At 52.9% G+C, this 22,254-nt stretch overlaps 1 protein-coding gene across 2 annotated transcripts; it reads left to right on the plus strand.

Annotated features, from left to right (window-relative positions):
* The first annotated feature begins 155 nt into the window (after window positions 1-155).
* Window positions 156-21,967, plus strand: TMEM9 (transmembrane protein 9). Of its 2 annotated transcripts, XM_074977386.1 has the most exons (7): window positions 167-202; window positions 509-574; window positions 4,994-5,095; window positions 5,584-5,675; window positions 11,616-11,724; window positions 12,022-12,153; window positions 19,100-21,967. In XM_074977386.1, exons 2-7 carry the CDS (start codon window positions 533-535, stop codon window positions 19,247-19,249), a joined length of 627 nt encoding a protein of 208 aa, XP_074833487.1. In that variant the 5' UTR covers window positions 167-202; window positions 509-532; the 3' UTR covers window positions 19,250-21,967. The 2 variants fall into 2 exon arrangements, with proteins under 2 accessions (XP_074833488.1, XP_074833487.1); XM_074977387.1 differs by lacking the exon at window positions 509-574 and having other exon boundaries at window positions 156-202.
* The last annotated feature ends 287 nt before the right edge of the window (window positions 21,968-22,254 follow it).

A 22,254-nucleotide genomic window follows, 5' to 3' on the forward strand; every position in this document is an offset into this window, starting at 1 on the left:
TTTTCTTTCCACACCAGGGTTGAGAAATGATCCCTGGTCCCTTGGCTCAGCCCTAGGCTGAGACTTCTGGCTGGTAGCAGGTGATGTCTGTTATGACTCAGACCGGAGAGCATCAGTGCAGGGAGCCAATCAGTGTTCAAGGAGTGTGGCTTCCATCAGTGCTTCGAGCTGCTTCTGCCGTGGGTACCACTTTGGCTGCAAGGTGAGTCTTATGATTCTATTTTTAAATGCACTTAGCATTTTTGCAATTCCCCATGTTAACTCCTGGTTGGTATAACTGCATGGCTGCAGCCTGGGCTCTGCTGAGCCATCTGCATCCTGTCAGCTGGGATGGTACAGAGATAGTGGACTGAAGCTGAATTTTAAGCTGCACATTAATGAGCAAGTAATTAGCTGCCTTTGTTACGCATGGTATTTCCGTGCCAGAAGGACAAGCCCAGTTCTTGCTCAGCAGGAAAATCCTCAGTCTAATGCACAGGAATTGATAGATCTTTCCCATCCGCCTAAGGACCACAGAACAGCTTTGCTGTGGATGTCGCTGGGGATCATTCTGTGCAGCGTGCTCTTTGCTCAGGTGAGTTTCTTGTTGGCTGGCCTGTGGAGCGGATTCTCGGGCATGTGGGCGTGCCCGCCTTCCTACCGGCTCCTGCAGCCTAGGTGGGCTTCGGAGCGGCTCTGCCATCATCCCACGTGGAGCTATTTCCCAAGCTCATCTGTGCATTTTAGGGTGAGAGGTCATAACTTCTGTAAGGTGAGTCCCCTTTAGTGATAATATTAAATGGGGGAGAAGGCGCATAACAGACCCACTGCAATCAGCAAGGGAGAGGTGACCTAGTCTGAAGAGAGGGCTCGGCTCTGGAGTCTGGCATTGGAACATGCTGTGTCTGTGCACAGATGGGCTCAGCTGCTTTAGGCCCTAGTATAGGGAAGGCTGGCCAGTCACTGCCAGCAGCGGGATTCCTGCAGGGGATGTTCTCTATGCAAGAGGTCAGACTGGGGGGTTGCGAGGGCCCCTTCTGGCCTTGGAAGCAATGGATCTGGGAACCCCAGCTTCTGCTGTCTGATGAGACACGGCAACTCCTCCCTCTGGAGACTGGTGAAAGGGGAAGGCCGCTTTCTTGTTGCTACCACGTTGCTGCTCACCCTTCTCCGTTGGCATCTCTTGCAGCATTTGAGCTGGATGCCATGTGCCAGAAGACTAAAGGCGTAATGGGCTAGAGATACAGAACCCTGCTCCAGCACAGGGGGGTTCCACTAACGGGTTTAGTGCAGGCCCATATGCAGTGGGTGTGAATACACCTCACACCAGGCATGGCACAGGAATAAGAGGCAATGGGAGGCAATGCCTCCCCTGGGTCTTAGCACTCAACCACTCGCTTCTTCCAGTCCTTATTCTGACTGTTCCTGAAAGCTCACACAACAGCAGCTTGCAGACTCGTGACTCTGCCCGTGTAAGTGGCTCAGTTAACAGAAAAGTTAACTTGTCAGACAGGCCCGCATGTACAAATGTGGTCCACATTTGCAAAATACTCCTGCTTACTGGCCTGTACCCTAACAGGTCTGACGTCTTGTCGGACCTATTAGCATACCATAGAGGAGGTAAAAGAGACATTAAGTGGTAATTAAAAGCATTTAAAAGGCATGTGCCAGCCATGAATTTACTGACAAAAACAGTTTTGCATGATGTCCACAGGACCTTAATTTAAAATACGTTCTAAACATTTCGTTAGTTTGCGGCTGAAGCTTTTAAAATCACATCTCTAAAAAATCCTTCCTTGGCTGTTTAGCTGCACAGTTTGAGTATTCAGCCTTATCCTTAAAGATGTGGATTTTCAGACTACCCTGATCGAAAATCAGTTGCCAGGTGAGATAACCTGGCCCAAGGGTTCTCTCCCCGTCCCCACACACACTGTACCCTAGGCCCACTCCCAGCACCCTGCCCTGCCTCCATACCCACCCCACCCCAACACCCTGCCCTGAGCATCTTCTGGTCCAAAGTCCAGCAGAAGGATTTTCCGTGGCTGCAGTAGGGTTGAAGCCGTCCAGTATCATACCGTTGCACTAAGCTGTGCCTTAGACATCGCTAGTAGCCACAGTGCCAAGGACGGCCACTGCAACAGAGTCACGAGAAACGAGGCTGCAGATTAACCAGATAGAGAATCAGGTCCCAACTCTGGGGTCTGAATTATTGCTGACCTTGCTCAGAGCAGAGCAAGTTCAGCTCTGGCTCCCATCAGCCACGTGATCAGTGCAGTAGGATAGTAGGTGTCACTCCTGCAACCAGCTCTGTGCTCCAGGAGCTGGGGGCCCGCCGGGGGCCATACCACACACTTCTGTTGCAGTAGCAGCTGCAGGCCAACCTGGCAGAGATTGGAAATAGCTTGTTTTGTTCTGAACTCTTGGTCCCCCAGCCAGTTCCCTTTCCTGTGGGGAAGCCTCATCACTGACTTGATAAAAGAACCAGCAGAGTTTCATTGCTTCCACAGCCCTAAACCAAACCCCACAGACAGCTCCTGTGCGGGACCTCTGGAGTCAGACTTTGAAACCAGACCCTTCCCCGCTGGGGTGAGGGAGCAGACACTTTGCACTGAGCCAAGCAAGCCTCTAGACAGACACATCCGTAGCCTTAGCCTAGTAGATGCTGGGCTTGGCCATAATTTACTAGCAAACAGGTCCCAATGGGCCTCCAGCCTGTGTCTGTTCTGCTGTAGGGCTTTGATGCTGAGCTGGTTCTAGGTTCCTGAATCCCACCTCCACCCACACCCCCCAGAGATGGGTGTGGCTCAAGGGAGGCAGTGCAGTCTAGTGGGTAGGGCACTGGGGGGCCATAGATATAGAAAAATAGAACTGGAATGGACCTCAACAGCCATCTAGTCCAGCCCACTGCCCTCATGGCAGGACCAAGTACTGTCTAGAGCATCCCTGATAGACATCTATCTAACCTGTTCTTAAATATCTCCAGCGATGGAGATTCCACAACCTCCCTTGGCAATTTATTCCACTGTTTGACCACCCTGACAGTTAGAAACTTTTTCCTCATGTCCAACCTAAACCTCCCTTGCTGCAGTTTAAGTCCATTGTCTCTTGTTCTATCCTCAGAGGCCAAAGAGAACAAGTTTTCTCCCTCCTCCTTATGACACCCTTTTAGATACCTGAAAACTGCTATCATGTCCCCCCTCAATCTTCTCTTATCCAAACTAAACAAGCCCAATTCTTCCAGCCTTTTGTCACAGGTCACATTCTCTAGACCTTTAATCGTTCTTGTTGCTCTTTTCTGGACTCTCTCTACTTTCTCTACATCTTTCTTGAACTGCAGTGCCCAGAACTGGACACAATACTCCAGCTGAGGCCTAACCAGCGCAGAGTAGAGTGGAAGAATGACCTCTCGTGTCTTGTTCACAACACACCTGTTAATGCAGCCCAGAATCATGTTTGATTTTTTTTGCAACAGCATCACACTGTTGACTCATATTTAGCTTGTGGTCCACTATAACCCCTAGATCCCTTTCTGCTGTACTCATTCCTAGACAGTCTCTCCCCATTCTGTATGTGTGAAACTGATTGTCCCTTCCCAAGTGGAGCACTTTGCATTTGTCCTTATTAAACTTCATCCTGTTTACCTCAGACCATTTCTCCAATTTATCCAGATCATTTTGAATTATGACTCTGTCTTCCAAAGCACTTGCAACCCCTCCCAGCTTGGTTCCATTCCTCCCCTGCCAGTGAACAGTAAGGCAGCCTGGGCTGGCACAGGCACTTCCAGTTCTACGAGTCACGCCGTGAATGATTCATCCATCCTCCTGGCAGAGAACCACCCCCTGGCAAGTGGGCACCCTAACACCAGGGCTACCATTCCCCTTCTCAAGCCCCCCAGGCTCTCTAACGCCAATAAATACCCCCACCTGGGACCAGTTTATCACTACACCACGGTGCAAATGATCCATAACTGAGTCCCTAAGCACAGTCCATTATCAGCTTTGGGGCACACAGCCCTTGGAAGCCCCACCCCATCTAGCTCGCCCCTCAGCATGGCACGTACATGCTCCAGGGTCTTTCTAAACTCACCTTTAGTCCTTCTGCTCCTCCCAGCTGGAGCGTACCTTGCTCTGCCCAGCAGGAACCCCAACCCCAGCCTCCCTGGGAGATTGTCCATCATCCCCCCCGTTCCATTAACCTCTCAGCTCCAGCAAGACATGCTTCCACTGTCCCTGAGCTGTTCAGCCAGCTCGGGCTCTCTTGCACAGAGATACCAGCCAGTGAGAAAATCCACCACTAGTCTGCCTTCAGCTCGGAGAGGTCCATCAGCAAATCTTCCCACCACTCAGCTCCTCCCGCCAGCTCCAAACTCCCCACTTCCTTCTTCTTTGTCTTTCCCTGAGCCTTGATAGGCCCAGGGGCTGCCCCCATCATCTTAACTGGCCCCATGGGGAGAACCTGTCCTGGGGCACTGGACGTGCTTCATTCACGGGCCAGCCAGCTCATGATACAAGTGTTCAGAAGTCCCAGGTCAGGTCCTTGGCCCCGACTGCTCCCACAGGCTGGCTTAAAACATGGGAAAATGGTCTTTTCTCTCTGTACGTTTGGAGACTTTAAGGGATCTGGGTTTCCTCCACAAGCACCAGAGCTAGGAGCTTTCCTTTATAATAAAAGCAACCAGACTGCCTCATCGCCCCAGGACACGAGGAGCTGGGACTGTAAGAAAAACACCACCTAGGCCAAGGCTTGCCCCGGGCTCACCAAAGCCGGAGACATCGCTCGTCTGACCTTCGTGCCTCAGCTTCCCCTCCCACCCTTCGCTCATCTTGTCGATGTGAATTTGCAGAAGTGCTTCGCAGAGGCTCCCATCTCTTGGAGCTGGGTGTGACTGATCAAAACGCTAATCGCCTGCAGTCTGGGATCTGGGGGAAGACGAGGCAGCCAAACCCAGTAGCTTGGCTGTCCCTTTCAGACAGGAGTCCCTCCCTCCTCCCGCTCCTTCGTTTCTTTGTTTCAGGCTCCTGAGGTATTGGCACGGCGCAGCTGGGAAAACATGAAGGTCTTGTGGCTGGCAGCAGCGGTGTGGTGCATCCTAGCACCTGCAGCACAGGCCAGCAAGGTGAGGAGTGCAGCTACGGATGGCGTCACCAGCCTCAGGGTGACAGAGAGAGGGACTTCATGGGGCTGGCGCAGGGAAATCCCTGCTTTTCTATGGCCGTTTGCAAAGGCGGCGGGTGTTGTAAGAAACTGGGTTTTGTGTGTGTTTGGGGGAGGGGCACATGGCACTGCCTTCTTCTGGGTGGAATTGGAACTGCTCAACTTTATGACATAGCTCCTATCCTGCAAACAGCTCATGGAGAGTCTCCTCCAGCTGGTGGGGCTGACAGATCTAAGTTCTAGCTCTGAACAGTCCCTAGAACCATCTGTTTGGAGAGCAGTGGCTGAGTGATGGCCCAGGGTGAGAGGTTATTGCAATGAAACATGCAGAGCAGGAAGAAGAGACACGAAGCAGAGTCCTCCCCCTTTGCCCTTCTCACGCCACGTGGGGCAACTTGCTCAGCGGCTGCTCACACGCAGCGACTGATGCCTGTTCCTCTCCCTGCATAGAGCTCAGAGGACATTCGCTGCAAGTGCATCTGCCCCCCGTACAGGAACATCAGCGGGCACATTTACAACAAGAACGTCTCGCAGAAAGACTGGTGAGTTGCACAGTCCTGGGAGGCTTGTGGGATTGCCCTGGGAAAGCAGTGACGGGCTTGAACCAGGAAGCTCAGGCCTGGATCTGACACCCCCGAGGTGCAAGGGTGTTGGGCTGGAGGCTGAGTTCTGTCCCTTCTGCAGGTGAGAGATTGCATGTAACAGCTCTCACTGGGGGGGTGGAGTTGCTTAGCTGAGCCCTGACTGGCTGTTTACACAGTACCTGTCTCTGCTCTGTCGGGCGATGGGCCCTCTGTGCACCTGGAGAGGGAAAAAGCTGGTAGATGGTCTTGCACCCTCTGGAGAGTCTAGTCTGCTGTCGCTCCTGTTCTTGCAGCTCTGCCTACTCCCTGCCGCGGATGACAGTGGGAAGGCTTTCGTACCATTTTAAGCCCCTCCCCTGGAACAGCTGAACCATTAGTGTAGTTCTCAACCTGCTTTACAATGTATCATTAGCCAAATATGGCAGGTGGGGAAACTGAGGCAGTCAGCTGGGAAGTGACTTGCCAATGTACATCGTGAGTCAGTGGCATGGAAATGGAGCCCAGGAGTCCTCAGTCCTAACCCCTGCCGTGACCACTAGGCCACCTTGCATAATACAGAACGAGCAAAGAACTGAGACGTGTGATGCCCACAATACCCACAAGGCACCGCTGCACTATGTATCTGTGCTGTACCCTAAAGCCCTGGGCCTTTTTCTTCTCTGGGCTGCTCTTTGGTTACAGAAATAGGCAGCCTGGCCCTCCCCCTGGCAGCTCCCTTGCACTGCTTCAGGGCTGTATCCTGTGCACTTGGTGCCCTCTGCAGGCAGGAGAAAAATCACCTCCTCCTTGAAGTCATCAGCTTCCTGCTGCAAACCAGAAGTAAAGTATGGAAGCAAAGAACCACCGTTGGCCTTTGCATGGTCTTATGGTTAAGGCACTACATTGTATACTGGCTGGGGCCTGTGAGGGCTGGGAACTGGCATATGGACAAAGCACAGCTCTTGCAACACTGAACATCCCAATGGGCTACTCAGGAGATCATGAGTCAAGTCCCGGCTTTGCCACAGATTCCACAGATGACCCTGAGCAAGTTACTTGTCTCTCTGGGCCTCAGTTCCCCACCTGTACAATGGCGATAATATTTCCTTACTCCCAAGTGACCCTGGGGTTACATCCACCAGTGCATGACAGACGTTGCCGGTGTGAGGATGACATAAGTAAATAGATGGATAAATTCAATGGCTTTGAGGAGCAATTGTCATTTTGCCAGAAGCCTGGCTCTCCACTTGGTAATAGAGGGATAACTCGACTTACTCCCCTCACCCTTCAGAAGAGAATCAGATCACTTATGTGAAGAGTTCATCACTTTCCCTGCAGTCCATTTGTTTGGCTTTTGCACATCAGTGCAATTAGAATCTTGCTCATGAACAGCATTGGAATGGGCTGTGGGCTGGTTCTGCAAGGCGCCAGCAGAGCTGGATGTAGAAAAGACAAAACCTGCTTTGGACCTGTCCATCCCAGACCTGCACTCTCAGAAAGCTGCCTTGGCTCATTCCTGAGCTCTAACACCCTGTGCCAGCTCCCAGGAGAAAACGCCCATGTGCTTTAGATGTATGCTCTGCAGGCATCTGCTGGGAGGTGATCATTTTGTACTTTGACACTATGACATGCATGGAACAAAGGGCTGTGAGCATCTGTTCCTTATCTCATGATCTCTTGTGTTTGTATTCAGGCTGTTCACACAGCAGCCCCATATGTTTGACACCCTCCCACCGGGCCTGAGATATTATTCTGTTAAGATACGGGCCGTTTTGCTGAATCACGTCCATTTCCTCTGCAGCCAGGCATTCCTACTCCCTTGACTTCCTTTGACAGTTGATCCTTTACAACACAGTTTGTGCCTGTTCAGAAGGTGGGACTTTAATCAGTTCTCAAGGACCACTTTTCTTACTTTGCTTATCTGTAAGTGTCACTTCTTATCAGCAATGGTAAGTAAACCTCCATTTTGCCAGACACACACAAACCAAGGACAACAGATTTCCACCTAGAGTAATGGAAATTTACAGACAGGCAAAGAGAGAGAAATGCTTGTGGAGAACTCAAACTATGTCTATACTATCAAAACAAAAAGCAGTCCAGTAGCACTTTAACACTAGCAAAATAATTTATTAGGTGAGCTTTTGTGGGACAGACCCACTTCTTCAGACCATAGCCAGACCAGAACAGACTCAATATTTAAGGCACAGAGAACCAAAAACAGTAATCAAGGAGGACAAATCAGAAAAAAAAAAAAATGATCTGGATTTCTACGTACAATGCTTCTGCAACCGTGCTCAGGCCACAAAAGCTCATCACCTAATAAATTATTTTGTTAGTCTTTAAAGTGCTACTTGACTGCTTTTTGTTTTGATAGTGTATAGACTAGCACGGCTCCTTCTCTGTTACTATGTCTATACTAGTAACAGAGGCAGCTGTGCTAGTCTATATACTATCAAAACAAAAAAGCAGTCCAGTAGCACGTTAGAGACTAACCAAATAATCTATTAGGTGGTGAGCTTTCATGGGACAGACCCACTTCTTCAGACCATAGCCAGACCAGAACAGACTCAATATTTAAGGCACAGAGAGCCAAAAATAGTAATCAAGGTGGACAAATCAGAAAAAAATTTATCAAGGTGAGCAAATCAGAGAGCAGAGGAGCAGATGGGGGGAGGGGGTTTGCTCACCTTGATCATTTTTTTTCCTGATTTGTCCACCTTGATTACTATTTTTGGCTCTCTGTGCCTTAAATATTGAGTCTGTTCTGGTATGGCTATGGTCTGAAGAAGTGGGCCTGTCCCACAAAAGCTCACCACCTAATAAATTATTTGGCTAGTCTTTAAAGTGCTACTTGACTGCTTTTTTGTTTTGGTATGTCTATACTAGGGAGTTTTGCTGACAAAACTTGCAGAGCGTCCACACTAAAAATGCTTTCTGGCAACAGAACTCGGCACTTTTGTCAATAGCTTTCTGCCTCTCCCCCACAAGGCAGAACACCTTTCTCAACAGAATCTGTCAACAAAAAGGCCAAGGCTCCAGGGAGCCCTCTGTCCACAGACAGAGCTTCTGGGTCATCAGGCAGTCCTGTCTGCTGTGCTTCCTGTTGGCTGTTCTGTCGAGAGAGCCGACAGAAGTTTTGTTGGCGGATATCTTCCAACAGTAACTTCTGTCGACAGATCGGTGGAGTGTAGATGTGGCCAGAGGGTCCTACCTAAAACGTGTTGCAAAGGTGGAGTTAGAGCACCTGGTAGCTATCTTTAATGCTTTGAATCTGAACATCTGTTGATATTAAATAATTATTGTCTGCCCTCCCCTGGGATTACCTGCACTGGTGAAAAAATGATTTGGAATAAACATCGATATTATCTGCCAAAATTATAAACCTATAGTCAAGTCGTGCCAAGCCCAGGCACGGCGGACCTGCTAGTTTATGTCAGGAGAGGCACAGGACAGAGAGGCTGAAAATTCAAATGATGGGCCATTAACTGGGTAAGTTTGAGCTACTTAGCCCCAGAATTTCTGCTCCTCAGTTCAGCAAAGCTGGTTCCTCCCACCTCCTTCTCTCTGTAACTGCTCTCTCTTGGAATAGGCCACACCCGCTGGGGTTTGTTTCGCAGTGATTTAACCATTTCCACCGGGGAAAGAGGATGATCTCTATTGAACTGGTTACCTCAGAGCAGTCCCTAGCATGGACCCAGCTTTACTGTCTTCCAAGGGCCTGTTACCTAGGTAACTTCTTCCTTTCCTCGTAGGGCGATAAGTACACCTCGATACTGAGCGAGCTGCGTCCACACCACATGCACTGAACAAAATAGGAAGAAGCCAAAGGACCAGAGCAAATGGTTCTGGGCCAGAGCTTCAACTGGTGAAAATCAACATCCATCTGGGTCGATCATCAGAGCTCTACTTGTACCCGCTAAGGGTCTGTTCTGCGTCTCTCTGCTCCCTGCAGTGGGATGCTACCTGTGCTATACTGTTCCACCACTAAGGGGCACAGGATGCCTCGTTTAAGCTCACCTCAGCCGTGCTGGTGTGGCAGAGAATTAAAAGGCCAGAACAAGCCTGAGAAGGGAACAACAAGAAGTCTCGTGTAACCTTATAGACTAACAGATATTTTGGAGCATAAGCTTTCATGGGCAAAGACCTGCTCCATCAGATGCCTGAGTGGGTGGGGGGGTTTCAGAGGGGTATTTAAAGAGTGGGGTCCTAGTAAGAGGGAGGGCCAGAGCTGACAAGGTCTATTCAACGAGGTGGAAATGGCCCAGTTTCAATAGTACTTATCAAAAGAGAAAAAAACAAGTCAGATCAGACAGGGGGATGTGAGCCTTTCTCAGAGTCTAATGGGGAGATATTAACACCCAGGGCAGAGAAGCTGGTTTTGTAAGCTGCGAGCCACTTTGCCTAAGAAAGCTTATGCTCCAAAATATCCGTTAGTCTATAGGGTGCCACAAGACTTATGAAAGCTCATGCTCAAAACTTTTCTGTTAGTCTTTAAGGTGCCACAGGACCCTTTGTTGCTGTTACAGATCCAGACTAACACGGCTCCCCCTCCGATACAAGACTTCTTGTTGTTCTCGAAGCTACAGACTAACACCGCTCCCTCTCTGATACCTGAGAAGGGAGCTCCCTAGCCAGCCAGTCCATAGCTGGTAGTAGCTCTCATGTGCAAGGAGTGCTTTCTCTGTGCGCTCCTGGGCCTTGCTGTGTGTTCTGTGGTGTGTGGGAATCAGCTGGCAGCGACCAGCCAGGCTGGGTCTCTGCTCTGTGCTGCTAACATGGTAACCCAGGACCACACTGAGTGTGCCACTGCCTCGGACGGAGCTGCAGACAGGCAGAGCTGGGCCGGTTCCAGCCGCTGACTAGGGCACTGGTTTGCTCTGTGCCTTAGCTCCACACCGGTCTGCCAGCATCTGTCAATCCTGACCTGTAGCCCTGCCGCTAGCCCAGGCCTGGAGCCCTCCATCTTCCTGCCACACACACAGCTCTGTCCGTCCCCATCAGCCCTCACATAAGCTCTTTGGCCAGGCCTTGTTTGCCCCGAAAGGGCTGTCCTGTCATGGTGCTGTCTCATGTTGCCATACATCATTCTCTGAGTAGGCTGAGGATAGAAAACTCATTGCATTTGTGACCAAACCAAGTGGCAGGAGCCTAGAAGCTGGAGCAGGCTCAGATCTCTGGGTAAGTGAAGGCAGCCACCTGGGTAGGTAAACGAAGTGGAGAGGGCCAGACTGGCTCATGCCTGAGACACAGAGCAGGGATGGCAGCGAGGCCAGATTCCCCCCAGGCTGGCCCTGCACCCCAGCCCTGCACGCTCCAGGCCCATTCAGGTCTAAGTCTGTGCTCAGAGGGCTAATCAGATTGGGACGATGGTTGTGGCACAGCCAAGGCAGCCACAGAGCGGCTGGGAGGCAGCCCACCCCCGTCCTCTTGTCCCAGCTCTGGGGCGAGCATCTGGGCTACCCAGAGCTTCAGGCAGCCCCTGGTCCTGGTGAGGGGATAGCTCAGTGGTTAGAGCACTGGCCTTGTCGACCTAGGGTTGTGAGCTCCATCCTTGAGGGGCCTTTCAGGGGCTTAGGGCAGATTGTTCTTCTAATCTGTCGGGGGTTGTGATGGGCCCTGCTGTGAGTGCAGGGACTGGACTCAGGGACCTCTCAAGGTCCCTTCCATTTCTGTGAAATACATTTCAAGCCTCTGATCTGAGCAGCTCCTAAACCCTCTCCTGGCTGCAGCGAGCGCAAAGAGAGCTCGATACCAAGGCGGCTGGACGCAAACAGACCAGCTGGTTCTCCACTCCGCCTTGCATCACCACTAGGGTCCTCCACGACCACTGACCGTGCTCTGGGCCCTGGAGACAGTCCCCTGCTGGGAGCTCGGCCGCCTGCCCACCCCACCACTGACACCGGCTCCTTTGGGTTTCAGCAACTGCCTGCATGTGGTGGAGCCGATGCCGGTGCCAGGGAACGACGTGGAAGCCTACTGCCTGCTGTGTGAGTGCAAGTACGAGGAACGCAGCACCACCACCATCAAGGTAAAGTCGGGCCGCTCCTGCCTGGGCCGCCTGCCCACAGGCAGGACCACAGGGGCTGGGCGTGGGCCTGAGGAGAGGCAGGGGACAGCTCGCCTAGTGGGGCTGGCCAGGAGGGGAACCCCAGCACTGCATTGGCTCTGGCGCTGCCCCAGCACATGGACAGCAGCTGCCCGCGGGCTGCCCCAGCACAGGGTTGCTCGGGTGGGAGGAAGCTGGGTGGCCCCCAGACACAGCCCTGCAGTCACCCCTGCCAGCCCAGAGCCCCTTTCGACAAGCTGCTGCCCCCTCTCCCCACAGTTCATCATCATCATCTACCTCTCGGTGGTGGGGGTGCTGCTCCTCTACATGGCCTTCCTCATGCTGGTCGACCCCTTGATCCGGAAGCCGGACGCCTACACTCAGCCCCTGCACAATGAAGAGGAGAATGAGGTGAGAACTCCCTGCGGGGCTGTGGCCGGTCGTGCGGAGAGTGGTGGGGACAGTAGGAAAACTGAGAGGAGGAGAGAGCAGGGTTAGCTCCCCGGAGCCGGGGAAGAGAGCCACCAGGGGCCCTTACAGCTGGTGTTTCTAACCGCCCATCCCGCCCACCTCCTGCAGTGGCTGGCCCTTTTTATGGGCCAACTAGAAATATCGCAGGGTTTGTTCTGATCTTTTGTCAATCCCCGATCTCGGTCCCCACGGAGCTCTGAAATGCGGCATGTGCAGGTTTCCCTGGGCCCAGAGCTCTCCTGCCTGGAGCAGGTAGCAGAGGACTTTCACAGCCTTGTCCTTTTTGCAGACCAGGCTGATTTTCAACAGACCCACACAAAATCCAACCTGCTCCCATCTGTGTGCAGCCCTGGCAGGGCCCAGGATGTGGGAGGATGCTCTTTTGATGAAGGGCCAATCAGCACAGGGAGGCAGGAGAGCTGCATATGGGAGCTGACTTAAAGCTATAGCTGGCTGCACCTCACCCCTCCTACCCATCTGGACCAGGAACTGCGCTAAGGTCTCATCCGCCTTGGACAAATTCCCCTTTGTTGCATGTGATCACTGCTCTGGCTTGGTTTTCCAACTGGCTTTGGCTGCTTCCCCCAGCAACATCCCTGCTTTTGCACGAGCCAGGAAGTGACATGGAGATAAAGGACCTGCCACTGCTGGCAGCTGTGGGAGCTCCCCTTTAGCACAGATGGATTTTAGAGAGCAGAGGAGAAGCACTGGTTGACCTGGTAACTTCTTTGCCGCAAGCAGACTTCTGCTATGCTCCCATGGCTACGCAGTGGGGCACCAGGGTTAGACCCTGTATAGTATGCCCAGCCTCCACCTCTCCCATCCCCACTCCTCTTGCTTGAGCAGGGGCCTGGGGCCACCCAGAGGCAAGGCTGGTGACAAGTGTGGTATTGGTAGCCCCAGGGGCAGGGAAAGCAAAGCTGATGCAAACACGGTGATTAGCTGTAATGAGCTGTGTAGGAATGTGAGAGGGAGGCCGGGGTTAAACAAGGCCTGTTGGCCCAATCAGCCCCACCCCAATTCACCTGCCACCCATGTGGCTCTGGGACACAGTGTTCCCTTTAGGGGTCAGCTCTTTGGAACTGCTCATGAGCTGGGACCGCCGGCTGGACAAGCTGGAGCTGCGGCTACTGGTAGATGCCTCCCCCTCAGTGGAGCTTTTGGGGGGAGGTTGTCATGGCCTTTATGAGCCACCCTGTCTGCAGTGAGGTAGCAGAGCAGTCTAGCTGCTAGTCGTTTGGCTGCCATGGGGCAGGGGCAGGTTCTCAGGTCAGGCCCTGACTCGCAGGAGACAGAGGAGGCAGAGAAAGGGGGTGAGGCCACCAGCTCAGACCTTTCTGGGTTCCTAGCAGCCACTGTCCTCCCCAAGTCACAGCTACTGCCAACAGGGGCACCAGCGGGCTGGGCAGGGGATGCAGAATGGGGAGACAGAGCAGCCGTTGAAGGGATGGTGCTGAGGCCTTGAGATGCAGCTGAGCTCACTGTGAAAGCTCCCAGCTGCCCTCAGCCAGACCCAAATCTCTGACCCCAGCTCGGTCAAAGGAGGGTCTGCCCGGCCCAGCTGAGCTCCGGGGCCAGACGCTGCAGGTCGGCAGCTGGCCGGGGCCTGCGGCATTCCCTGGTCCCAGCCCTGCGGTGGCGATGGATTGTGCGCAGCGTGCCTGTAGGGTCAGAGCCTCGGTGTCGCAGGCCCTGGAGGAGCCAGCCTAGGTCAGACGGGAGGTTTCCAGGTCGTGGGCAGAGAGCAGCTTCCATCTCTAGGGAAGAGAATTACTGGCCGCAGGCAGGACACAAGCTTAGCTCCCTTTGCTCTCAGCTGGGATCGTAGGGCACAGCCTGATCTTCAGCGGGGAACCTGAGGTGACCTTTGACAATAGCCCCCTTCCCAGTACCAGCCGGGGGAAGGGTGCGTCTGTGGGTGGCAGGATTCCCCCAGCAGTGCGTGCAGCTCCAGGCTGGCATCCCTGCCGCTGCTCGTGCTGAAGGAACCTGCCTTGCTGTGCTTGCCCTCGTGTGGCAGGAGGGCATCTCGCAGCAGCACTGGGATGCCCAGCGCCCACCCAGGAGCAGGATAAGACACCTGCCTTCCTTTCAGCCCTCTTGCAGGCCTGGCAGGGCCCCAGGCTGGCTGCCGAATGCACCACTGCTCTGGGTGATGGCTGCACGCCAGGTGCTGCGACACTTTGAAGGGAGGAAGCTCGTGTGTTTGCTGAGGCAGGCTGTGAGCAGGGGAGGCCTGAGCTCAGCCCGGACACACTCCATCCTCCCTGGGAGGGATCACCGGACACCCACGTGGGGACTGACAGACACCAGCGGGGCGAGTCGAGCTAGGCAAGATGGCCATGCAGCTCCGTAAATCTACTCAGGGCTTCAGTAGAACCACTGGGCCCCGTTCTCCTCAGCTACACGCTGGTGTAAATCAGGAGTAGCACCTCCTTTCCAGAGCATCCTCTAGCGGTGCTCCACAGGGCACCAGACCCTCCGCCTCAGAGACTCCGCATCTTCCACTGCTCAGCCTCCAAGGCCTTCTGGGCTGCAGAGGTTTGGTGCCCCAGTGGGCACGGGCCCTCGGAGGCCAAAACCAGTATGAAACGACGCGTACCCTGCCCTTTCCTCCAGGAGAGCTGCCAGGCAGCAGCCTACCCCAGTCCCACCCCCCGCACTGAGAGCCCCACATCCGCCTTGTCCCCTGCTTCCCTCCTCCTGGCCAGGGTTCTTCGGGTTCAGCCCCTCCCTGGACGCACGCCTCCTGCTCCAGGTGTCTCAGTGTGAGCATACTGGACAGACTGGTGCTCGTTAACTCCTCCTGCCTTGCGTGGAGGCTTGTGTCCCATTACAAGCTCTGTAGTGGGACCTCTCTTGCTGACTCCTTCGCCCAGTGTAATAAGGAGTAACTCTGCTGACCTCACCTAGGTGTGATACTGCTGGGAGAGGAGAATGAGGCCACTAGTCCCACAGACAACCTGTTAATCACCAGCTCCCAACCATAAAGAGCCAGGCTAGTGCCAGCCGGAGCTCTGAGGAGCTGGTCAAGGCGTTCTGCTTGGTGTTTCCCTTGGGGATCCCTAAGTCTGAACCTGTGACCTCCCCTCCCATCCCTGTCGTTTCTTAGTCGTCCCCTGTATCTAGCTGAGTCCTGGCCACAGGGCCAGGGAGGGGGCTTTGGAAGCAGTCGGGCTTGTGACCTCCCTCTTCTGGAATTTCAACCATAGGACATGGTCATCTCTCTGCCGGCCAGCACTGTCCCCTGACCGGGGTCTCTGAGGCCAGAGTTCTCCAGTACACGGCCTGTAGGCAAGACCCAACTTGTACTCTGTAGCTACCTGGGCGGCTGCACTAGAGCCCTGAATTTTAAAAACAGTGTCCAGGCCTCATGGCTGCAGTGAACCTGGGCTTGGGTCCCAGGTGTAACCCATGCAGTGATATCTACCTGAGGCTGCAGTCAAGTGGAACCAGTGACCCAGGTTCCCAACCCAGAGGGCTTCTCTCCCATCCCAGTCCCAGTCTAGTTCTGCTTTCTACCTGCCCTCTCCCAGCACTGTGCTTTTTGACCCTAAAGTCTGAAGCTGCCTTTCACCACAACAATCAGCCGCATGCTTCCCTCTAACTCGGAAATGACACAGTAAGAACCAGGTCTTTGAGGGCATGTCTAGAGGCAAAGTTATTTTGGAATAGCAGCTGCTATTTCAAAATAACTTTGCAAGCGTCCACACAATGCCACTGCTATTTCCAAAGAATTCCGAAATAGCGGTTGGCTTATTTTGAAATTGGTAAACTTCATTCCACGAGGCCCAGTGCCTATTTCAAAAGAGGCATTTTGGAGCAGGGGCTGTGTAGACAGCGAGCAGGGGAATAGCTTATTTTAAAATGAAGCTGCTGTGTAGATGTAATGTTACAGATTAGATTAGATAATCCGAAATAGGCTCTATTGTATGTGGACACACTATTTCAGAATAAATTTTGTTGATTTTGGGGCTTGCCTGTCGTGTAGACAGGTTATTCCGGAATAGTTTATTTTGGAATAATAACTCCAGAATAAGCTATTCCGGCATATCTCTCTAGTGTAGACACAGCCTGAGAGAGAGCGGCTTATCTCTCTAGTGTAGACACAGCCTGAGAGAGAGCTGCTTATCTCTCTAGTGTAGACATAGCCTGAGGGTGAGCCTGCAGCTGAGAGATCCCAGGGCTGCTTGTACTGCTTGGAGCAGGCCCAGAACTGCTTCACATAGGAGGAGCTTAGTCTAGCTCCTGTTGGCTAGGGAAGGGGAAAGCTTGGGTAGAAACCGCTGCAGAGCACGAGGGACTAGTTAGCGTGCCGGGCAGTGACACATGTTCAAAAGGCATCTGGAGCTGCTGAGGGACTAGCCTGGATTGGGGGTCCAGCCCTCCTTCCTGCTGAGACAACATCCTATCGGGTCATGGGCAAGGCACAGAACACACAGCAACACTTGGTCCCATGAGAGCGACCGAGAGCTGGGTCATTGACTCCACCGGGACCAAAGCTGTAATGGACAGCCACGCACTTCCACCCCCTGCCTGTGCTGGTCCTGCAGCTCCTGGAGCGCTGCTGTGAGATCCACGTCCCATCAGGCGGACCTGGCAGTGCAGCCAAGGACTTAGCCACTGGGCATTTTGCTTTCTTAATGCTCTCCTTTCTTTTCCACTGGTGCTCAGCAGCCTTAGGAGCCATGCCAGCTCAGGGCACTGCAAAGGAAGGTGCATTTCATGGGTGCCTCTCAGATCTGAGCACCCAACAAAAGAGGCAAGTTAATCCCTGAGGAAAAGATCCCTTAGTCTACAAAAGAAAAGAGTGAGGGGGGAATTTGATGGCAGCCTTGAACTATCTGAAGGGGCATTCCAAAGAGGATGGAGAGAGGCTGTTCTTAGTGGTGACAGGTGGCAGAACAAGGAGCAGTGGTCTGAAGTTACAGTGCAGGAGGTCTAGGTTGGATATTAGGAACAACTCTTTCCCCAGGAGGGAGGTGAAGCACTGGAATGCGTTACCGAGAGAGGTGGTGGGAGCTCCATCCCTAGAGGTTTTAAGTCCAGGCTTGACGAAGGCCTGGCTGAGATGATTTAGTTGAGGTTAATCCTGCTTTCAGGAAGAGGTTGGACTTGACGACCTCCTGAGGTCTCCTCCAACCCTGTGATTCCCTGATTCCCTGAGGGATGTGGCAGCAGGTGAGAGGGGCCAAGAGCCTTTCAGGAAACCCCTCCAGGACCTGGGGAGCCACACTGAGCTTCAGTCCTGGCACCGAGCCGGCTTCAGCGACTGGAAGCTGGCAAGCACCACACACCAGGAGCTGCACTGACAGGAGTGCCACGCTCCCTTTGGATGGAGAAGTTTTGTGCAAGTTCCCATGGCTGGGAAGGATTGAAATGCAGCAGCCCCAAGACTTAGAGGACTGGGAGCAAGATTAGTGGGATGGCTGGTAGGTAGCAGATAGCAAGGATTCAGAGGGGAGGGGAATCAGCTCCATCTTCCTCCTCTGCTCTCCCAGCTAACTCTCAGGCTGGTCCTTCTGGTGCTGGGGTGAGGGGCAGCTGGTCCCTGGGTTTCTCCTGACACTGCTCCCTCTGCCATGTCCAGCACCCAGAGCCCTTGAGGGGGGAGATGGGTGGGGCTCCAGTGGCAGGTAGCTTCAGAACAGCATTGCTCACTCTCCTTCACTCTGGCAGGCACTTTCTAGGCAGGTTCAGTGCAGTAGAACTGCGAGATACGCGCACTTGAGTTGCATGTATCTCAGGGTTCTACCGTATGGGAAACGAGCGGGGCTGAGGACCCCATTGGGAGTGTCGCTGGCTATACTAGAGTTACTCCTGATTTACACCCAGTGTGAGTGAGGGGGAATCAGAGTCTGTGCATCGACCACGCATACAGATTGCCATCCTTTTTAAGCCATGGGTGAGCGTGATATACAAAGGCCAGGGCATTCCCCCAGGTTCATACAGTGCCTACTGTAATGAGAGCTCTGGGCATTCTTCAGCAGGACCTCGAGGTCATCACAGCCAGTCCTCTGCCCTCATGGCAGGACCAAGCGCCGTCTAGATCCCTGCTCTTAAATATCTCCAATGATGGAGCTTCCACAACCTCCCTAAGCAATTTAGTCCTTAAATGTTAAATGACAGGAGCTCCTGGTCAGAACAACACCAACAGCTCTGCTGGGTACCAGTACAGGATAAATACCGAGAGCCAGATCCCTCTGGACCAATGTTCCCGTTAATCGTTTCCGTGTGTGGAATAATTTTAATGCACCAAATCAGGCGCGGATGTGCCCCTCCAGTAGAAACGCAGCACCTGGCTGTGGCCACTCTGCTAACTAGCTGGGCAGCACTGGAATCTCTGCCAAGCAGCTGCACAAGCCCCCGGCTTACAGGGAGCGCAGCTCTGGCCTACCCCAGTTTACACTTGCAAAGGATCTGAGCCTGTGCTTTGGCATGCGGCCATCTCGTTCCAGCCCCTTCTCATGCTCTCTCAGTGCGACCCAAATCCAATAACCGTTGCCTTTGGTTTGACATTCCGCCCCCGGCCCGCAAGAGGTATGTGTGGGTCTTCCACACACGCAAGGAGTAAGCATGGGCCAGAGTTTCAGCAGTGCTGATGCAATGAATATTGGCAGTGGATCGTTGTCTCTTGCCTACAGCAGCTACGTTCTAGGGAAGCTGCTCCTTCACTTCCCGTGGGGGAGGCTACCTGGCCCAGCTTCAAGCCCAGTGGCACTGAGGACCTGCTCCTCCGAAAATCAGGCCCTGTCTCTGCCAGAGAAGCTCAGTCCCTCAATAGCTCTTTGTCAAAGCATCTCCTAGGGCCAAACAGCCTTGTTCTGTATTAGCCCATTGCCCTCTCCAGCCCAACCATCCTGCTGACCTTCTCTTTGCATTGCAGGAGGCTCGCTCCTTGGCATCAGCTACCCCGCCCTCTGGCGCCAGAGCCAACACGGTGCTGGAGAGGGTGGAAGGAGCCCAGCAGCGGTGGAAGCGCCAGGTGCAGGAGCAGAGGAAGACGGTTTTCGACCGGCACAAGATGCTGAGCTAGAGCCAGCCGGGCACATGGTGACGGGCCGCTGGGGACAGGCAGCTGCAGCATAAATGGGCAGAGGCCCTTGTCTGTGTCCCCCAGTAGGACCCTTATAGTGTTTGGTTGAACCACCCCCCTCACTTCTCCTCCCCAGCGCGGTGGCTTTGATAGAGCAAACAAGGCCAAAGTGCCTGCCCATGACTGGGCACTCTGCCCCTTTGCAGCCAAAGCCAGAGGCACCCTGAGCTTTGCCCAGCTGCCGGTCCCATTGACACCTGTTCTCGAATGACGCCAAAGGTATCCCTGTGCAGCCCCCGCCACCTTTCAGGAGATGCCTCCTGCAGAGACCCAGCATGCACTGCTATACCTTGACTTCAGCAAAGCTTTTGATACAGTCTCCCACAACATTCTTACCCATAAGTTAGGGACATATGGATTGGATCCATGGACTGTAAGGTGGATAGAAAGCTGGCTAGACAGTTGGGCCCAATGTGTAGTGATCAATGGCTCAGTGTCTGGCTGGCGGTCGGTTTCAAGTGGAGTGCCCCACGGATCAGTTCTAGGGCTGATATTGTTCAATGTCTTTATTAATGACCTGGGTGAGGGGATGGATTGCACCCTCAGCAAATTTGCAGATGACACAAAGCTAGGGGGTCAGATGGATACATTGGAGGGTGGGGATAGAGTTCAGAGTGACCTAGACAAATTGGAGGACTGGGCCAAAAGAAATCTGATGAAGTTCAACAAGGACAAGTGCACAGTCCTGCACTTGGGATGGAAGAATCTCAAGCATTGTTACAGGCTGGGACCTGAGTCAATGGTGTGTCCTTGTATCCAAGTGGACTAATGGCATATTGGGGTGCATTAGGAGGAGCATTTCCAGCAGATCTAGAGAAGTGATTATTCCCCTCCATTCAGTATTGGTGAGGCCACGTCTGGAGTATTGCAACCAGTTCTGGGCCCCCCACTATAGAAAGGATGTGGATGCACTGAAGCGGGTTCAGCAGAGGGCAATGAAAATGATGGGGGGGCTGGAGCACATGACCCATGAGGAAAGGCTGAGGGGTTTGGGGTAATTTAGTTTGCAGACAAGAAGGCTGAGGGATGATTTAATAGGAGCCTTCAACTTCCTGAAGGGGGGCTTTAAAGAGGGTGGACAGAGGCTGTTAGTGGTGACAGATGGCAGAACAAGGAGCAATGGGCTGATGTTACAGGGGGGTGGGTGTAGGTTGGATATTAGCAAAAAGTTTTCACCCAAAGGGTGGTGGAGCTCTGGAATGCTTTACCTAGAGAGGTGGTGGAAGCTCCATCCCTAGAGGTTTTTAAGTCCTGGCTTGACAAAGCCCTGGCTGGGATGACTTAGTTGGGTCGATCTTGCTTGAAGCGGAGGGCTGGACTCAATGACCTCCTGAGGTCCTGTCCAGCCCTAGGATTCTAGGATTCCTCTCAGATCCTGCAGCCATTACACACAACCCTGCATGCTCAGGCCTGTCCTTTCTGAGGGCTGCATGTTGAAGATAGGTGGGAGCATTTGGGTCTTTCCAGGCCCCTCTGCTGCAGCATGTCCAATGGCATGAAACAGTCTTGAGCAAGAGTGTTGTAGTCATCAGGGAACCCTTACCCCTTCCTGTCCATTCGAGCTACTGCATAGCAACCTGTAGCCTGGAGAATCTTGGGACAGCTGTTTCATGAAACAAGGCTGAGTTCTGCCAAGCCATCTTGGCCTCTCTGCTTGTCAGAGCAGTGACACCACCAGCTAGCTATGTAGAGACACTGGCTGGCAGCCCTGGCCGTAGCCAGCCCCAGAGAACCAAACCAGGGAGAAAAGTTGTGTGTGAAATAAGCTGCTTATGTGAGGCGAGGACACACTTCTCCTCTCATAGAGCTCGTTTTCAACGGGAGGTGGCGATGGACATAATTAATGGATATTACTTTCATTGATATCAGATCATGAGCTGGCTCCAGAGCCTTCACTTGTAGGGATGCTGCTCTGGCCAGAAGAGGCCTGGTTCTCTCCTCGGGCACCAGTGTCAGGCTTTGCACTGTTGGGAACGAGAGACGAATTGGGGCCTTTGAACCAGCCGCTGCTGCTCTGGTGGGTTCTGATGTAAGCGCACAGTAAGGGCACTGCTGTTAGCAGGGTCTCTCCAGACACACACCAGTGCTACTGTGCCTTTTCTGGAACTGAGCGTCCTGACATTGACAAGTGTTGGGTACCCACAACCCGAGGACCCCTGGAGTGGGAGCAAAGGGTCTGGTTCTCATTTACACCAAGACAAATTTACTCCATTTTAGACCTGCAAAGTGGGAGTAAGTTAAATTTAGGCCCACTCTCAGGCCTCTTTACAATGGCAGAGCACAGCCCAAGGCCATTAGAGTCAAGGAAACTTCAGAACAAAGGATTTGCTGTGTCTAGCAGGTCTGGAGTTTCCACCATGCTCTGGATTGCAGAGCCCTGAACGTTTGCTAAAGACGCACTTCGATTGCTTTAACACCAGGCTACGGTGCATGTTCCTGCAGTGGGCGAGAAAGCAAAGTGATTAATTCGCGTATTTATTGATCTGTTGCTCCAGTTTGTTTTCTCGTCAAGAAAGTCTGCTCACTAGAGACCAGTGCTTCAGTTTTGTCGTCATTTAGCACCTCCTCTTTAAACAGAAACAAGGGAATGTGTCAGTTGGGCGGCTTGTGCTGGCTGGATACTTTTGCTGTGTACAAACTTCTGGAAAATAAAAATCAATAACATCTGACAGTGTTTTGAATGGGAAGGGTGGTTTTGCATCTCCGTTTCGGCACGAGTCACGCAATAACAACACAATTATGAAATGTGTTATAAATATTAACAGACTTACAATCTAAATACTATTCAAATACCTTAGTATTTTTGATATGCACATAATTTCCTATTTAATATTTTAGAAGGAAAACATCACTTGCATTGAAATGTTTTCAGGGAGCACCTATTCACCCACAGCAAGAGGATGATGCAGAAGAGGCTGCAGGTGCGAAGTACAAAAAAGAAAAGC

Source organism: Carettochelys insculpta, chromosome 26 (assembly GCF_033958435.1).
Source record: "Carettochelys insculpta isolate YL-2023 chromosome 26, ASM3395843v1, whole genome shotgun sequence".
Classification (NCBI taxonomy): Eukaryota; Metazoa; Chordata; order Testudines; family Carettochelyidae; genus Carettochelys; species Carettochelys insculpta.